The sequence below is a fragment of the Sprattus sprattus genome, assembly GCF_963457725.1.
Source record: "Sprattus sprattus genome assembly, chromosome: 11".
Lineage (NCBI taxonomy): Eukaryota > Metazoa > Chordata > Actinopteri > Clupeiformes > Clupeidae > Sprattus > Sprattus sprattus.
In genome coordinates this window covers 12884980-12898900 of record NC_137909.1, presented here as the reverse complement: position 1 = coordinate 12898900, position 13921 = coordinate 12884980, and the positions used below count along the sequence as shown (strand labels likewise).

Here is a 13921-nt window from a genome sequence, read left to right as displayed (position 1 = left end):
CGGAGGCTCGCGACTCAGGGCACGTCTGAGAATTCAAAGCCAGCGAGTGTGCTTATTCACCCTGCATTACGGAGCGGCGCCCTGCCTCCTCGGAAAAAGCACGGCTGCAAATCAGAAGTGCTCCCCTAAAAGGCGCAGAAGCCTGAGAGAGGGCCTAAATTAGTTGTTTCAACAGAGGTTTTAGTGCTTTGCACTTTGCCGAGCGGAAATTTAAAGAGCCCCCAGACAGACGCAATTGACATTTCCTCCTCTGAACACTTTTACACTTTCCCTCTCTTTCTCTCCTCTCTTTTTCCCTCTCCCCTCTTTTTATGTCAACTCCCTTTACCATCTGGCACTGATCCACAATCTTTGGTCTTTTGGGCCGAGGGTGGATCGGGCGCAGCGAGGTGAGTTGAGGGGCGCACATACTATGGAATCAGATCAATGCCATAAATATTTTGTAATCTGTAATATAGATTTTGTATATGTAACATAGATTTAGTATGTGTGAAACCATCTACACTTTCAAAACCTATCTTCACTTTCAAAATGTATTTACAGATTTCAAATACGAAATGTATCTACACTTTCAAAAACTATCTACACTTTCAAAAACTATCTACACTTTCAAAAACTATTTACACTTTCAAAAACTATCTACACTTTCAAAAACTATCTTCACTTTCAAAATCTATTTGCAGATACGGATTTCAGTTACGCATTACGGATAGGGATACGGATTTCTGTTACGAATTACAAAATCTTTTTGGCAATGTCTTTACTGCCTTTCTAAAGAGCCAATCAGAGCTTTTGGCAGATTTTCTAAAGCGCCAATCAACACATTGTATCCTCTACTGACTAGCCAATCAGCGCTAGCTTGCTGGCAACTGCTGCTGGCCCGCTCATTATTCAATAGTTATAACCTAAAACTGCCACCGCTCTGCCTAGGGAGAGATCTGGGGTCTCCCCCGCACGGTTTGAATACAATTCGGTGTACGAACACCGTGGGGGAAGTTAAACAAGCATGCCTTATGTCTGGCCCAAAGGGCTGATGAACACCTGTACTATTTAGTTAATCTTAGGCTCTGGCGATTCAGAGATCGCTTGGCTGCAGAACGCATTGTAACTAAGAAATTGGTCTCATATATCTCTTCCACTGAGACGCTAGAAAACTCGCTTCCACACAAAATACACAATAAAACGTTTTCAAGGACTTCAGAAAAGGGTTACAAATAGCCTACCCCAAAGTGCCATGAAAAGAAACGAAAATGACATTACAAGGTGGTTTTGAAATCAGGCTGGTCATTATCCAGCTGTTGAGGATGCATATGCACTTAACGGTATACCCCCACCATCACTTTATATAATTGGTCATATGAATACTGTTCATTGTTAACTTAATTAAATGTGAATAGGAGATCGGTCACGAAAATGTTAACGTTAGCTTTCGTTAGCTACCAAAGCAGATCCTAATATCTTCCATACAACGACAAGGATCTTTGAAACAGGTGTAACGAAGTGTGGAGTGAAAACCACTGACTATGATTCTGCGTTTTACAATGACTTTATTAACAACTCCAAATATAGGACTTCTTACTTGTGCCATTTCTCGGTCTCTGATCCATGACTGCTGCATACACCGTTTCACTCAACTTTCCCAGTTACCAGCAAGCTACTAGCGCCGCTGATTGGCTAGTCAGTACAGGATACAATGTGTTGATTGGCGCTTTAGAAAATCTGCCAAAAGCGCTGATTGGCTCGTTAGAAAGGAAATAAAGACAGTGCCAAAAAGATTTTGTAATTTGTAACAGAAATCCGTAACTCGTACTTGAAATCCGTATCCGTAATGCGTAACTGAAATCCGTAACTGAAATCCATATCTGCAGATAGATTTTGAAAGTGAAGATAGTTTTTGGTAGTGTAGATAGTTTTTGAAAGTGTAGATACATTTCGTATTTGAAATCCGTATCTGTAAATAGATTTTGAAAGTGAAGATAGTTTTTGAAAGTGTAGATACATTTCGTATTTTAAATCCGTATCTGTAGATAGGTTTTGAAAGTGTAGATGGTTTCACAGATACAAAATCTATATTACAGATTACAAAATATTTATGGCATTGATCTGATTCCATAACATACAAGCACACGCTTTTCTGATCTTAACAGCAGGCTGCACTCTAATGCATTGGGATGGGGAAAAAGGACAAAAAGAGAGAGACAGAGAGAGAAAGAGAGAGAGAGAGAGAGAGAGAGAGGAAGGAAATAAAAAGAGAGAAACAGAGATGAGAACAAAGGAATGATTTGAGGCAGCTGATGATCGAAACATTGGGCACATGCAGCAACTTATACATTCCTCTTCTATTTTCTTAAAATGTTCTGTTCAGAGAAAAAATAAAATAAAATAAGAGAAGTCAACTCCTGATGCACCACATATTCTTAACCATCCAGATCTGCTCTAACCCAGGTGTGCTGAATGATGAATCCCACTTGATCATAAATTGGAGGCACGTGGGTGTGCATTAGCACAGGTAACAACGCCTAAAAGGCCCCTGCATAAGGACAGATGTTGTGCCCTGTGCAAATACTCTGGCACATGCCCACGGGTGCTCTTGGCAATCTGAAGTGGATTAGCAGCCCTTCATCTGTCTCACCAAACAGAGTTTTGCGATCTCCAAAAACGTGCTGTATGTGGAAGGCCTGGATGGCAAACGCATCTAAGAACAGTATGTATGCCATTCAGAAGCTGAATGCACGCATCTACTTGGGTTTTTATAGTATTAATTATGATTAATGGACCAACAGTATTTCTTTAACCCACAAATGTAGTTATTCAATCAATATTTGATATTCTGGGTTTTTACGTTCCCCAAATTTAAAACTGCTATCGATCACAATAAGTGCATGATGTGAAAATGACTCAACTTCACACACAAACACTGCATACGGATTAAAAGTCCACTGAACGCTGCCTCACTACAAAATAACCACATCCATGACCTGGGGGTAATAGCCATGACCACACACACACCTCAAAATCAAAAGTATAGAGGTATTTATTTTCACATATTTAACCAACACACAGCAAAATTATAGATTTGAAAGGTAAAGGTTAAAATAATTACCAAATGCAGAACTAAAGAATGGTATCTGATCTTTGAAGGGTTCATCGAGGGTTCAGACTGAATAATAACGTTAGCTTTTAATACACTACAGGGACAAAAGCTCCTGACCACATTAACCTTCTGTGCCCTCTGCTCTCCTGGGCTTTACACCGCCATGATAAGAACGTGGTTATGAAATATGTGAGGCTAATCACGCTCACTGAGGCCTCATTGAGCATAATTCCCTTCGCACAAACTCACTCACACACACTCATTCAGACACACACACAAACACACTACACACAACTTACAATACACAACACACACACTCTCACACTTTGATGGGCGTGGTGCCAGACCACTTTGATAAGTTGGTTGCTTTTACATACATAAATGTGATTATTTATTACATAGTTATATCTTTGTTTTAGCATACTGGGGAAAACTAGGTGTTTGTGTCAGGGACAGTTTTGTTATTGTGTTTTGTAAAATGTTTGTAGATTTTTTTAAGAAATGGTGCTGACCACCTCCTAAACGTGATCATTGTTCTATTTAGGGGAAGTTTTTTGAGCTTGGTCTTGTCCAGTATGTTCATTTATGTAGACCTTGTGAACTGCTGATTGTTGTCCTCTACTCATATAGTACCTTAGCAGGTTTTTTTTTACTTGCTGAATGTTGTTGTTACAGTGTTGAGGTTATTGTGGAGGTTGCCCTGTGTTTGTGCCGTTTTCCCTGATTCTGCCAGGTGGAGAGTGGGCGTTATCCCGGACCACGCGTAATTGCTGGGCGGGACTTCTCCCCTTTTTAAGCCGGTGTACCCCAAGATGGCTGTCGCTTTCGCTATCCTCGGCTGGATTTCGAGATGTTACTCTCCTGTTCCCGACCTGTTTCGGCGTTCCCTGGCCTTTGGAATCAACGCTGAGCACACCACAGGAATTATCTTTCAGAGACACTTAACTGAAGACCTTTACGCGTGTTATGCGTGTTTTCGTTTTGCCCGCTCTTAGTTGTTTTGGTGGTTGTTTGTTGTTTTTGTTTATGCACCTTTTTTAGTTTACCGATAGTTAGTATTTTCGATTTTTTTTTTGATAGTATTTTCTTTTCCTCTCTTCCTCTTTTTACGGCAACCACCCATGTGCTTATCATAATAAACAAGAATGTTTAACCGCAATTAAGAGTATTGCCTTTTATGTTACGGGACCTTTGGTTCTTCGGGTCTGCCGAACAGTTGTCCTCTGTTTAATGAGAGGCTAAGCAGGTATTTGTATGGAAATTGTGACTGCTGAATGTTGTCCTCTGCTCATAGAGAGGCTTAGCAGGTTACATTCCAGAGACTGCTGATATTTGTCATCTGCATACTTAGAGGTGTAGCAGGTGTTCTAGAGACTGCTTATTGACGGTACCCCGAAGCTCGGCCTGTCACACTCACTCACACACTCACACACACACACACACACACACACACACACACACACACACACACACACACACACACACACACACACACACACACACACACACACACACACACACACACACACACACACACACACACACACACACATATGCAGCAACACACAACTCAAGGTACTCAGAGGATTCTCCTACTTGTCTTTTATGTATTCATGTTTTTATGCAATCTTGTTTTTCTTTGTCAGACATAGAGCAAGTTCAGACAATCCCAAAGTCAATCTGAGACACGGTGCTGTTTGATTAAGGACAAATCTCTTGTTTTGGATGCTCCGCTATCTCCGTTTAGTTTTGACACATCACTTTTCTTCACACCCACATCTCTCGTGTGACCAATGATCCATCTGCAATCACTCAGCTATAACACCGCTCGCCATATTTCTTTCCAGGCATCCCTGCAGCTCTCTATCGTCCTCATCAGTAAGCCATACTAGCCACACATCTGTGTTTGTTTGAGTGACGGCTCGTCCCTGAGGTGCGACCGAGTTCTCACCACAAGCAGTTGGCAGGTCTGTCTACAGCATGGGGTAGTTTGAGGGTCGTGTTACCTAAACACAGATCCAACCACAATCTGACTAAAGATGGAGGTCCCCACCTGAATGCTTGTTTACAAGTGGAATAAATAAATAAATAAACGAACAACACAATCATGTAAACTTGTTCCCCGCAGCCATGAGCATCACCATTTTATGACTCAGGAAAAACAATAAAATCAGTCTCGTCAACCCCTGTGGAACCCTTTCACCTGTTACGAGCGGGGAGGAGGCAGAGAGAAGCGGAGTGCATTGTTGTCTCGGCTTCGCTTCTCAGCCTTGGAATCTGCTCAGACTCCAAGAGTTCAGCCTGCGGTGAATCAAACCCCCAGAGACCAACTCCTGCATTGAGACCCTCTCAGCTCAACCTTCAGTGTTTCCACTCACAAACTGCTGCAATGAGCATATTTGTAGACAAGAAATGTTTCATTTATTAACTCCCAAACAAATGCGTTTTCTACGTCCATGAAAAAAAAATAATAGAATGTGTTATTAATAAGAAAACTACAAAGGTAGAAATCCAAAAGGTGGGAATTTTTTTTTGGTATCTTTCTACCATGACTGTGAAAAGGTAAAACAAACAGACATGTACAGCTAGAAAGAAATGCTTTGAAAACAATAACAGCCAAAACAACATTTTCTCCATGATGAAAGTCCGGAGGGGACACTGCGAAGGGGAGAGAATCATGCGGAGAGTGGATTTGGTGGAGGCTGATAGCAGCACAGCACAGCACATTACAACACTGCCAGCACCCTCTCCTATCACGGCTGGGAAATAGAGAGAGCCATATTTTGACATGTTTATTATGGAATTGGTGTCAAATGACTACAGAGGGTGGATAAGTGGAGAGAAGAAGTGAGGGAGAACGATAGAGAAGGGAGTGTGAGAGAGAGGGGGGTAAGATATAAAGAGAGAGAGAGGGAGTCAGATATAAAGAGAGAGAATAGACAGCCAGAGAGAGAGAGAGTAAGATAAAGGAGATGGAAAACGTCTATGTTTAGAGTTTTCAGAACAGAAAGAAACATCGGTAAAGAACCTAATAAATAGAGGGAAGAAAAAAGTGAATTTCTTGATTTTCCCCCTTTGTTGTCTTACCACCAGTAAGTGATGTGGTGTTTGAGGTTCATTCATCCTATACTGAGTAAATGTAGGGTTGTGCTGGTAGAGGCCAGAGGCAACGTTTGAGCAAGTGTACCTTTACTACGCCGTCGGCCCCTGTGTTCCGTGTAGAACTTCATCTGAATCTCGTCCTCCACCTCGGAACTATGGTCGCCCTGACGACCAAATGCATTGCCTGTTCAGATAGACAGTGTGAGAGAGAGAGAGAGATTGGAAGGGAGAGAGAGAGAGATAAAGAGAGGGAGGGAGGGAGATATAGGGAGGGAGAGAGAGGGGGAGAGGGAGAGATAGGGAGAGAGGGGTTAATAACTCATTGGAGACAAACATCAGTGGTTTAAAAAATAAAAAGCACATTTGAAAGCTTGGAAACCCAGTTACCAACCTGTCAGTTTTACACAAGAAAGAGCAAGCACTGGGAAAATGGGTGTCAGGGTTAATCAAATGAAACATGCTGAAATCTGACACTTTATGGTGGCCAGCAGATCTAAAACACCAAGAGTACATCAGACATGCATTGCTTTGCAAACAAGCTTTGGTCGTCCAGTGTTACGCAACAGTCTTTAAAGCCACTAAACATTTTCTGCGCAGATAAATAGCTTTTCTTAACAACATTTTATTCCGGTGGCCTTTTTGCACAATACTTTCAATCTTACACCCTTGACTGCTGGAAGCCATTTCAGTTTCCATCTGCAGTAAACTGCTTTTCAAATGTGTTTCTGGGGATGTGACCTTTGCTAGTGAATGGACACAAGGCCCCTTAGGACACCCATGCGGGGTACTCACTGTACTCTAGCAACAGTACCCTAGCAACAGCCATCTGGATGCAGCTGGTGAGCTGTCACTCATTGCCAGGCTGTTCGCCCCATCAGCTGGTTTAATCAAGGACACGGGCATGGCACTAACAACCTCTCACATCTCTCTGTGTGTGTTAATGTTAATGTTAGTGTTAATGTTAATGTTAATGTGCTTAGCTTTTTTTTCCCCTCCGGGTGTTGTGTAAAGCATTCACTACTCAGAGAGGTTGTTGATGACCTGGCGGGTGAATTATTCTGAAGATGGATTCACAAATTGATCTTTCTATTGATCTGCCTCTTTGTCCATCTATCAATCTATCCATCATTCCATTCAACCATTGCCAAATGATCAATACTGCCTCCTCAGCACATACTCTTATTAGCAGGCCTCAGTAGTCAGTGGTCTGGAGGAATCAAGTGGCTGTCATTTTTTTTTCTTCTCATTTCGGTTTCTTTCAAACGTTCAGTGTGGCTGAGATTGTGAGGTGCAAGGTCCCCCGGCTCTGAAAGTTCTATTTACTCTTAAGAGCTCATACGAATGCTTTCATAGCCAGTGTGTAGGAGGAGGAAGAGGAAGAGGAGGAGGAGGAGGAGGAGGAAGAAGAGGAGGAGGAGAAGAAGAGGAGGAAAGTCAAGTCACATTTATTTTTAAAGCACATTTAAAAACAACAAGAGTTGTACCAAAGTGTTTTCCAGTTGAGGTTAATTACATGACAATTAAAAACAATAAAAATAAACATGAATACAATAATAGAATAAGGCTTTGTTTACATTGCAAGTCTAAGTGCTCAATTCCGATGTATTGCTCCAATTTTAATACCTAAAACACGATCGGAAGAAAGAGAAGACTTTATACGTTGCAACAAATATAATAATGTTTCTGAAATACGCCAAAGTCAAGCAAAATTCATCACCTATTTTTACCCTCCTGTATCTCGGCATAATCAATAAGTCGGAAGGTTTTTATAGTCTGGAAGGGTAATTTATATCACAATAAACTGCAGGACTCAATGATGCTAGGCACTAATGACACTAGGTGCTAATCTGTGTGATTAAGAATTGCTGATAAATCCGGATTTTACACACGTATACAATTTTACAAGTACATAGACAGATTTGTTTTTCAGATTGTTAAATCAAAGAATGTCTTGCCAGCATGATACCAATACCCCAGATTACAGACATTGTCCTCTACTAATCTATGAAAGGCTATCCTCACTTTCCTCAATTTCCCTAAAAGAAACATGTACATTTATTAGAATTTCATTAGAAGCAAAAGCATCATGAAAAGGCAACCAATGCAACACCTGAGTTAGAAATATGGCATCTCTGGATAGCCCAGACTGTCTTGAAAAAAAAAACATACAGCATGTATGGCTCCCTCTTAGGATGACCAAGATGGAGGATAGGGCGTAAAGATAGTGAAATTCTGAAAACAGGCTGGTGTCGACCGAGTAAAAGCTGAGGCAGAGACAGGGGTTATCAGACGTTTGGTCGAACAGGTAATGAGAGGCTAGGGCCGTCTCCCTGTGGGTATGTGTCTGTGTGTGTCTGTGTGAAGAAAAAAGTTTCTCTCATGGCCCTCCTTCACTTGATCTTTCATATCACACACACAGCTAACAGTTCCAACATCCCCTAAAGAATGTTATGCACTTCAGGGTTTGTTTACTTATAGGATGCAAAAAAGTAAAAAAGTTACGGGAACTCAAAAGTGTTACTCACACACACATATCCACACACACACAGACACACACACACACACACGGGAAGATACATGAAAACATGGTCCATCTGTGAAGTAGGTAAACAAACACAAATGCACACAAGGGAAGATACATGACAACATGGTCCATCTGTGGAGTAGGTAAATAAACATGTTTGAGGCTAGAATAGGCAGCATACCTTCTGCTAAATTAGTCTTTCCTCAGTCCAGCACTTACTCACAGGGCACACACACACGCACACACACACGCACACGCACATAAACACGCACACGCAAACGCACACATATACTAACATGCACACACTCTCACGCGCGCACACACTCTGTATGTTTACGTTTCCTCTTTTTCTTCCTTCTTAATGCGCATGAACACCTAATTTCTTGCTCTAGATTCTAGATTCTTTGGAGGGGGGGGGGGGGTGAATAGAATCCAAAGGAAACATATTCTTAAGCGTGCATGCGCAAATTTGTTTGAATTGTGTGCTTGCTCTACTTTCCTGTGGAACATTTCAATATGCCCTCGAGCACAATCCAAAACACAAGACACACACACACACACACAGGGTGCGATTTGTCCAAAAACCAGAGGAGGGGATGTTTTTTGTTTTTTTTTTATCATGAAAAAAAACCAAGCAATACATAGGCCTAATTCTCTTCATATACATGCATCATATATGTCTATCATGATATGATAATCGCTGCTAGACGCTCAGTTCTTGTGTTCCCTCTCATTCACGTTGAAATACTGAAAATGAAACTTTGAAACTGAAACGCAACTGTTTTGGACAGAACTCGCTAATTCAGTGAACAAATATTTTCATATTCATTGTACAGTAGCCTATACACGGAAATTAGCAAAGCCAGCGAATTCTAAGAATGCCGACAGTTCGGGTAAGGTGAACGTTAGTGCCAGCGATTGTAAGTAGGCCTAAACGCTGTCACAACTTGTCTGGTTTTTCATTGTTTTTTTAATAATTGAGGGTTATCCCCCCCATGTATGAAATTCATCCAGCTGAGGTGGGGATGTAAAAACCAGAGGGGGGGTAAATCCCCCCCATCCCCCCCGGCAAATCGCACCCTGCACACACACACACACAAACACACTCACACACGTTGTTTTTTCTGTTCCTCTTTTTAAGGGTTGGAAGTACAATCAGCTCTTAATGAAGAAAGATGGAGAGAAAAGGCACACGTTCACCAGGAGCGAGGAAAGTGAGTCTTTATCAAGCATCGAAACAGCATGCTAAGGTTGTGTTGTGCATCTGGAAATCTACTTCAAAGAGACGATCAAAGAGGAGAGAATGAAATGCCTTGGAAGAGAGTGTGCGAGTGAGTGAGAGAGATACAGTGGTGAAAGAATGCGAATGAAAGAGAGACGGGACAAGAGAGGGGAAGAAACAAGACAGAGGGATGGAGAGGTTGAAAAAAGAGAGGTCAAGGCGAGAGAGAGGCAAGTAGAGGAAAGATTGTGTCAGAGAGAGAGAGAGAGAGAGAGAGAGAGAATCGAACAGAGAATCAATCGCTGAATGTTCCTGTTTGTGGAAGCAGTCCTTGGAATTAATTGTGCTTCGGAAAAAAACAATTTGCATACGTGATGGAAGTTGATTGACAAGGCCTTAGAAGTTCCACTGTGCGTAGCTAGGAGGGTCTGGATGGATCATTGAGTGCAGTGGCTTAAAATAGTTATTTGCTTGATTGCCTTGTACATACAAACTTCAAGGCATTTTATGGAGTGCGGCACTTGAAACCCATGTATAAAGCAATCACCACAGATATGAAATGGAACACGAACTTCAGAAGTAAAATGGGAAAAAATGCACCTTTTAGCACTGCAGGACTGGCCCTCAAACCAACATAAGCCAGCCCCCCTGCTATTCAAAGGAAACTCCTGCCCTCCTGCTATACATCAGAAAACGTTTTTGCTTCTCACAGCTTATTGAGGGTGTGTGTTTGATCCCTTTGTGAAACAATGGAACAATGCACAATGCAGAGTTAAATATTGAATGTATACCTAATGATTCTGTACAATAGCAGAGACCTCGGAGCAGTCAAAATGTCCACGCATTATGCTGCTCATGAATAAAAACAAGCCTATTAAATCGACCTGTGCTTCTTCGTGATTGTTTATGACCGTTGACATATTCAGCACAGTGCCTGCAGAGCTCCATGTCTAATCAAACCAGCACTAGCCTGTGCAATTTAATGCTTCTCACACACTCACAGAGGGTTTTTTTTAAATACATAATCTTAATGAACACTTATTTATCTTTTTCATTTCGTTATTGTTTGTTTGTTTAGAGAGCTAAAAGCAGTCTCTCCAGCCTACTGCCTTCTCTGGTGGCTTTGGTGTTAGTCCTGAGATAACGATGGTGTGCTCCAACGGATCCATTCTAATATAAGATTTGTCCTCCATCAGTGTGCAGGAAGCCTCTAATCATCCCTCTGTCTTTATCTGTTGTCTTGAATCAGTCCTTATAACTCCCTCTAGACACACACACACACACACACACACACACACACACACACACACACTAACCCCCCATCCCCCTGATGCACCCTAGGGGCATTTCGATTTCAGTTGCGTTCCATTAGTGGAGGGATTGATAAAGGGTTTAATTGCTTAATTGGGAGTGTGCTGTGAATGCATAGTGTGGCTGCCTGTGACCTCATGCCTACACACACACACACACACACCCACACACCCACACATACTAACACACACACACAGGAAAGGCGGTTTCCCTGACAGTGCAGCGGGAAATGTCATAGGCTCATTATCCAGTGTCCTATAGATCAGCCTTCCCCTGGGACCAGCAGAGCCAGCATTGACATGAACTCTCCAGCCTCATTGAGTCTCTTCCCATACAGAAGCAGCCGTTAACATCTCACTTGCCTGCTAACACACACACACACACACACACACACACACACACACACCCATACACACACACACACACACACACACACACACACACACACACACACACACACACACACACACACACACACACACACACACACACACACACACACACACACACATACACATACCCATACACACACACACACACACACACACACACACACACACTCACACACACACACACACAAACACAAACTCTGGATTATTCTTAAGCATGCATAAGCAAGCCTGCACCATGCTAATTTAGAGTGTATGATCAAAGGGGGGTGGGGGGGGACACATTTTCTATCCTTCATGTTCCCATGATTTCCATTGGGAGTATCGTTCATAGGTGGGAACCACAGACACATACATACACAAAGAAATACAGAGAGAGGGAGAGAGATGATGAGGGAGACGAAAAGAGAGTGAGGGACAGTGAGACAGAACGAAACAAAATTGATTTCCCCCCCCCCCATCCAGATGATTAAGAGGCTTAACTGGAGTGATCCAGAGGATCAAACAGCCAAAACACACATAAATCCGCACAGAGAGCATGCAGGAGATATTAGCACAGCCGGCCTCTCTCTAGGGCCTAGTTTTAATGAAGGCACGGCCACGTACAGTAAAGCAGAGTCTTATGCTCCCTTTACCACACCCCCCCACAGCCAAACACACACGCACAGCCACACACACACACAGCCACATATACACACAGACACACACACACACACACACAGCCACACACACACACAGCCACATATACACACAGACACACACACACACACACACAGCCACACATACACACAGCCACACACAGCCACACACAGCCACACACACACACACACACACAGCCTGCTGGTCGACAGAGAGAACATGTCAGCTCCCCCATCCTTGGTAGTCTTGCCCCCAGGGGAGAACATGGGGTGTGACCATTCTACATCTCAGAAAGTAGATTTGAACTGGATCCCTAGAACACGGCAGAATTAAATAAAGATCAAGGCTGTTTTATTCTGTAGGCAAGTTTTTAGGAGATGAATGGAAAAAGTGTGTGTGTGTGTGTGCACCAGCTGAAAGTGTGAACTGAAGGTTTAGACACTCTGATCCTTCTCTCTTTCTCTTTTATACACACACACACACACACACACACACACTGTCTCTCCTGGGAGTGTTCAGTTGAATTAATCTGAAAGTCAACATTTTCACACAGACACTTCCCTCCTTTACCCATCCAAACACACAGACACACAGACACAGACACACCCACACACACACACACACACACACACACACACACTACTCACATACACTCCCACTCCCTTTCTCTCTCTACCACACACACAAACACACATTTCCCTCTGCTCAGTTCCTTTCCAGTGGGGCTCTTTTGCAGCTGTCCAAAGTGATCGGCCACTAAATGAAAGCATCTGAATGGCCTGGTTCTGTGGACCAGCGAAGGCAGCGACATGGTAGTCGCCATGACGGCGGCGGCAGCGGTGGCGAGTCGTTTGCTATGCAGACGTCCACACGCAGGGGACCTGTTCCAGTTTGATTTGCAAATTGAGCCTTAGAGACCTGAGTCGGCGGCAGAATATCCATGGGCGAACACAAGTTCAAACGCTAAGAAAAGGAGCAGGAAGAGAAAGAGCAAGAGCAATGGAAGTGTGTAGTTGGTGTCTGTTGTGTGAGTGCCTGTGTGCATGATTGTGTGTGTGTGTGTGTGTGTGTGTGTGTGTGTGTGTGTGTGTGTGTGTGTGTGTGTGTGTGTGTGTGTGTGTGTGTGTGTGTGTGTGTGTGTGTGTTGTGTGAGTATATGTGTGCATGACTGTGTGTGAGTGTGTTTGTGAGTCTGTGTGTGTGTGTGTGTGTGTGTGTGTGTGTGTGTCTGTGTGTGTGTGTGTGTGTGTGTGTGTGTGTGTGTGTGTGTGTGTGTGTGTGCATGACTCTGTGTGAGTGTGTGAGAGAGAGTGTTTGTGCGTGTGTGTGTGGGCATGAGTGTGTGTGTGAGAGTGAGTGTTTGTGTGTGTGTGTGTGTGTGTGTGAGGGAGATAGCAAGAGGAAGGAGAGAGAAGAGAGTGTGAGACAGGAGTGTGTGTGTGTGTGTGTGTGTGTGTGTGTGTGTGTGTGTGTGTGTGTGTGTGTGTGTGTGTGTGTGTGTGTGTGTGTGTGGGAGTGGGAGTGGGAGTACACCGGAGGTTATTTCTAACCAAACTTATTAGCACAGGTTGAGTAAAGGAACAATGAAAGAATAAAGAAAGAGTGGAAAAGAGAAAGATATAAAAAACAAGCAGATGTTT

At 42.9% G+C, this 13921-nt stretch overlaps 1 protein-coding gene across 1 annotated transcript in view; it reads right to left on the bottom strand.

Moving 5' to 3' along the window:
- The window catches only part of astn2 (astrotactin 2), a gene marked incomplete at its 5' end in the record, with an annotated part of 356313 nt that overhangs the window by 201613 nt on the left and 140779 nt on the right, over positions 1 to 13921 (bottom strand). Inside the window, one exon of the mRNA XM_080847054.1 lies at positions 6282 to 6380. Coding sequence (XP_080703180.1) covers positions 6282 to 6380 — 99 coding nt within the window. The remainder of the gene's footprint in view (positions 1 to 6281; positions 6381 to 13921) is intronic.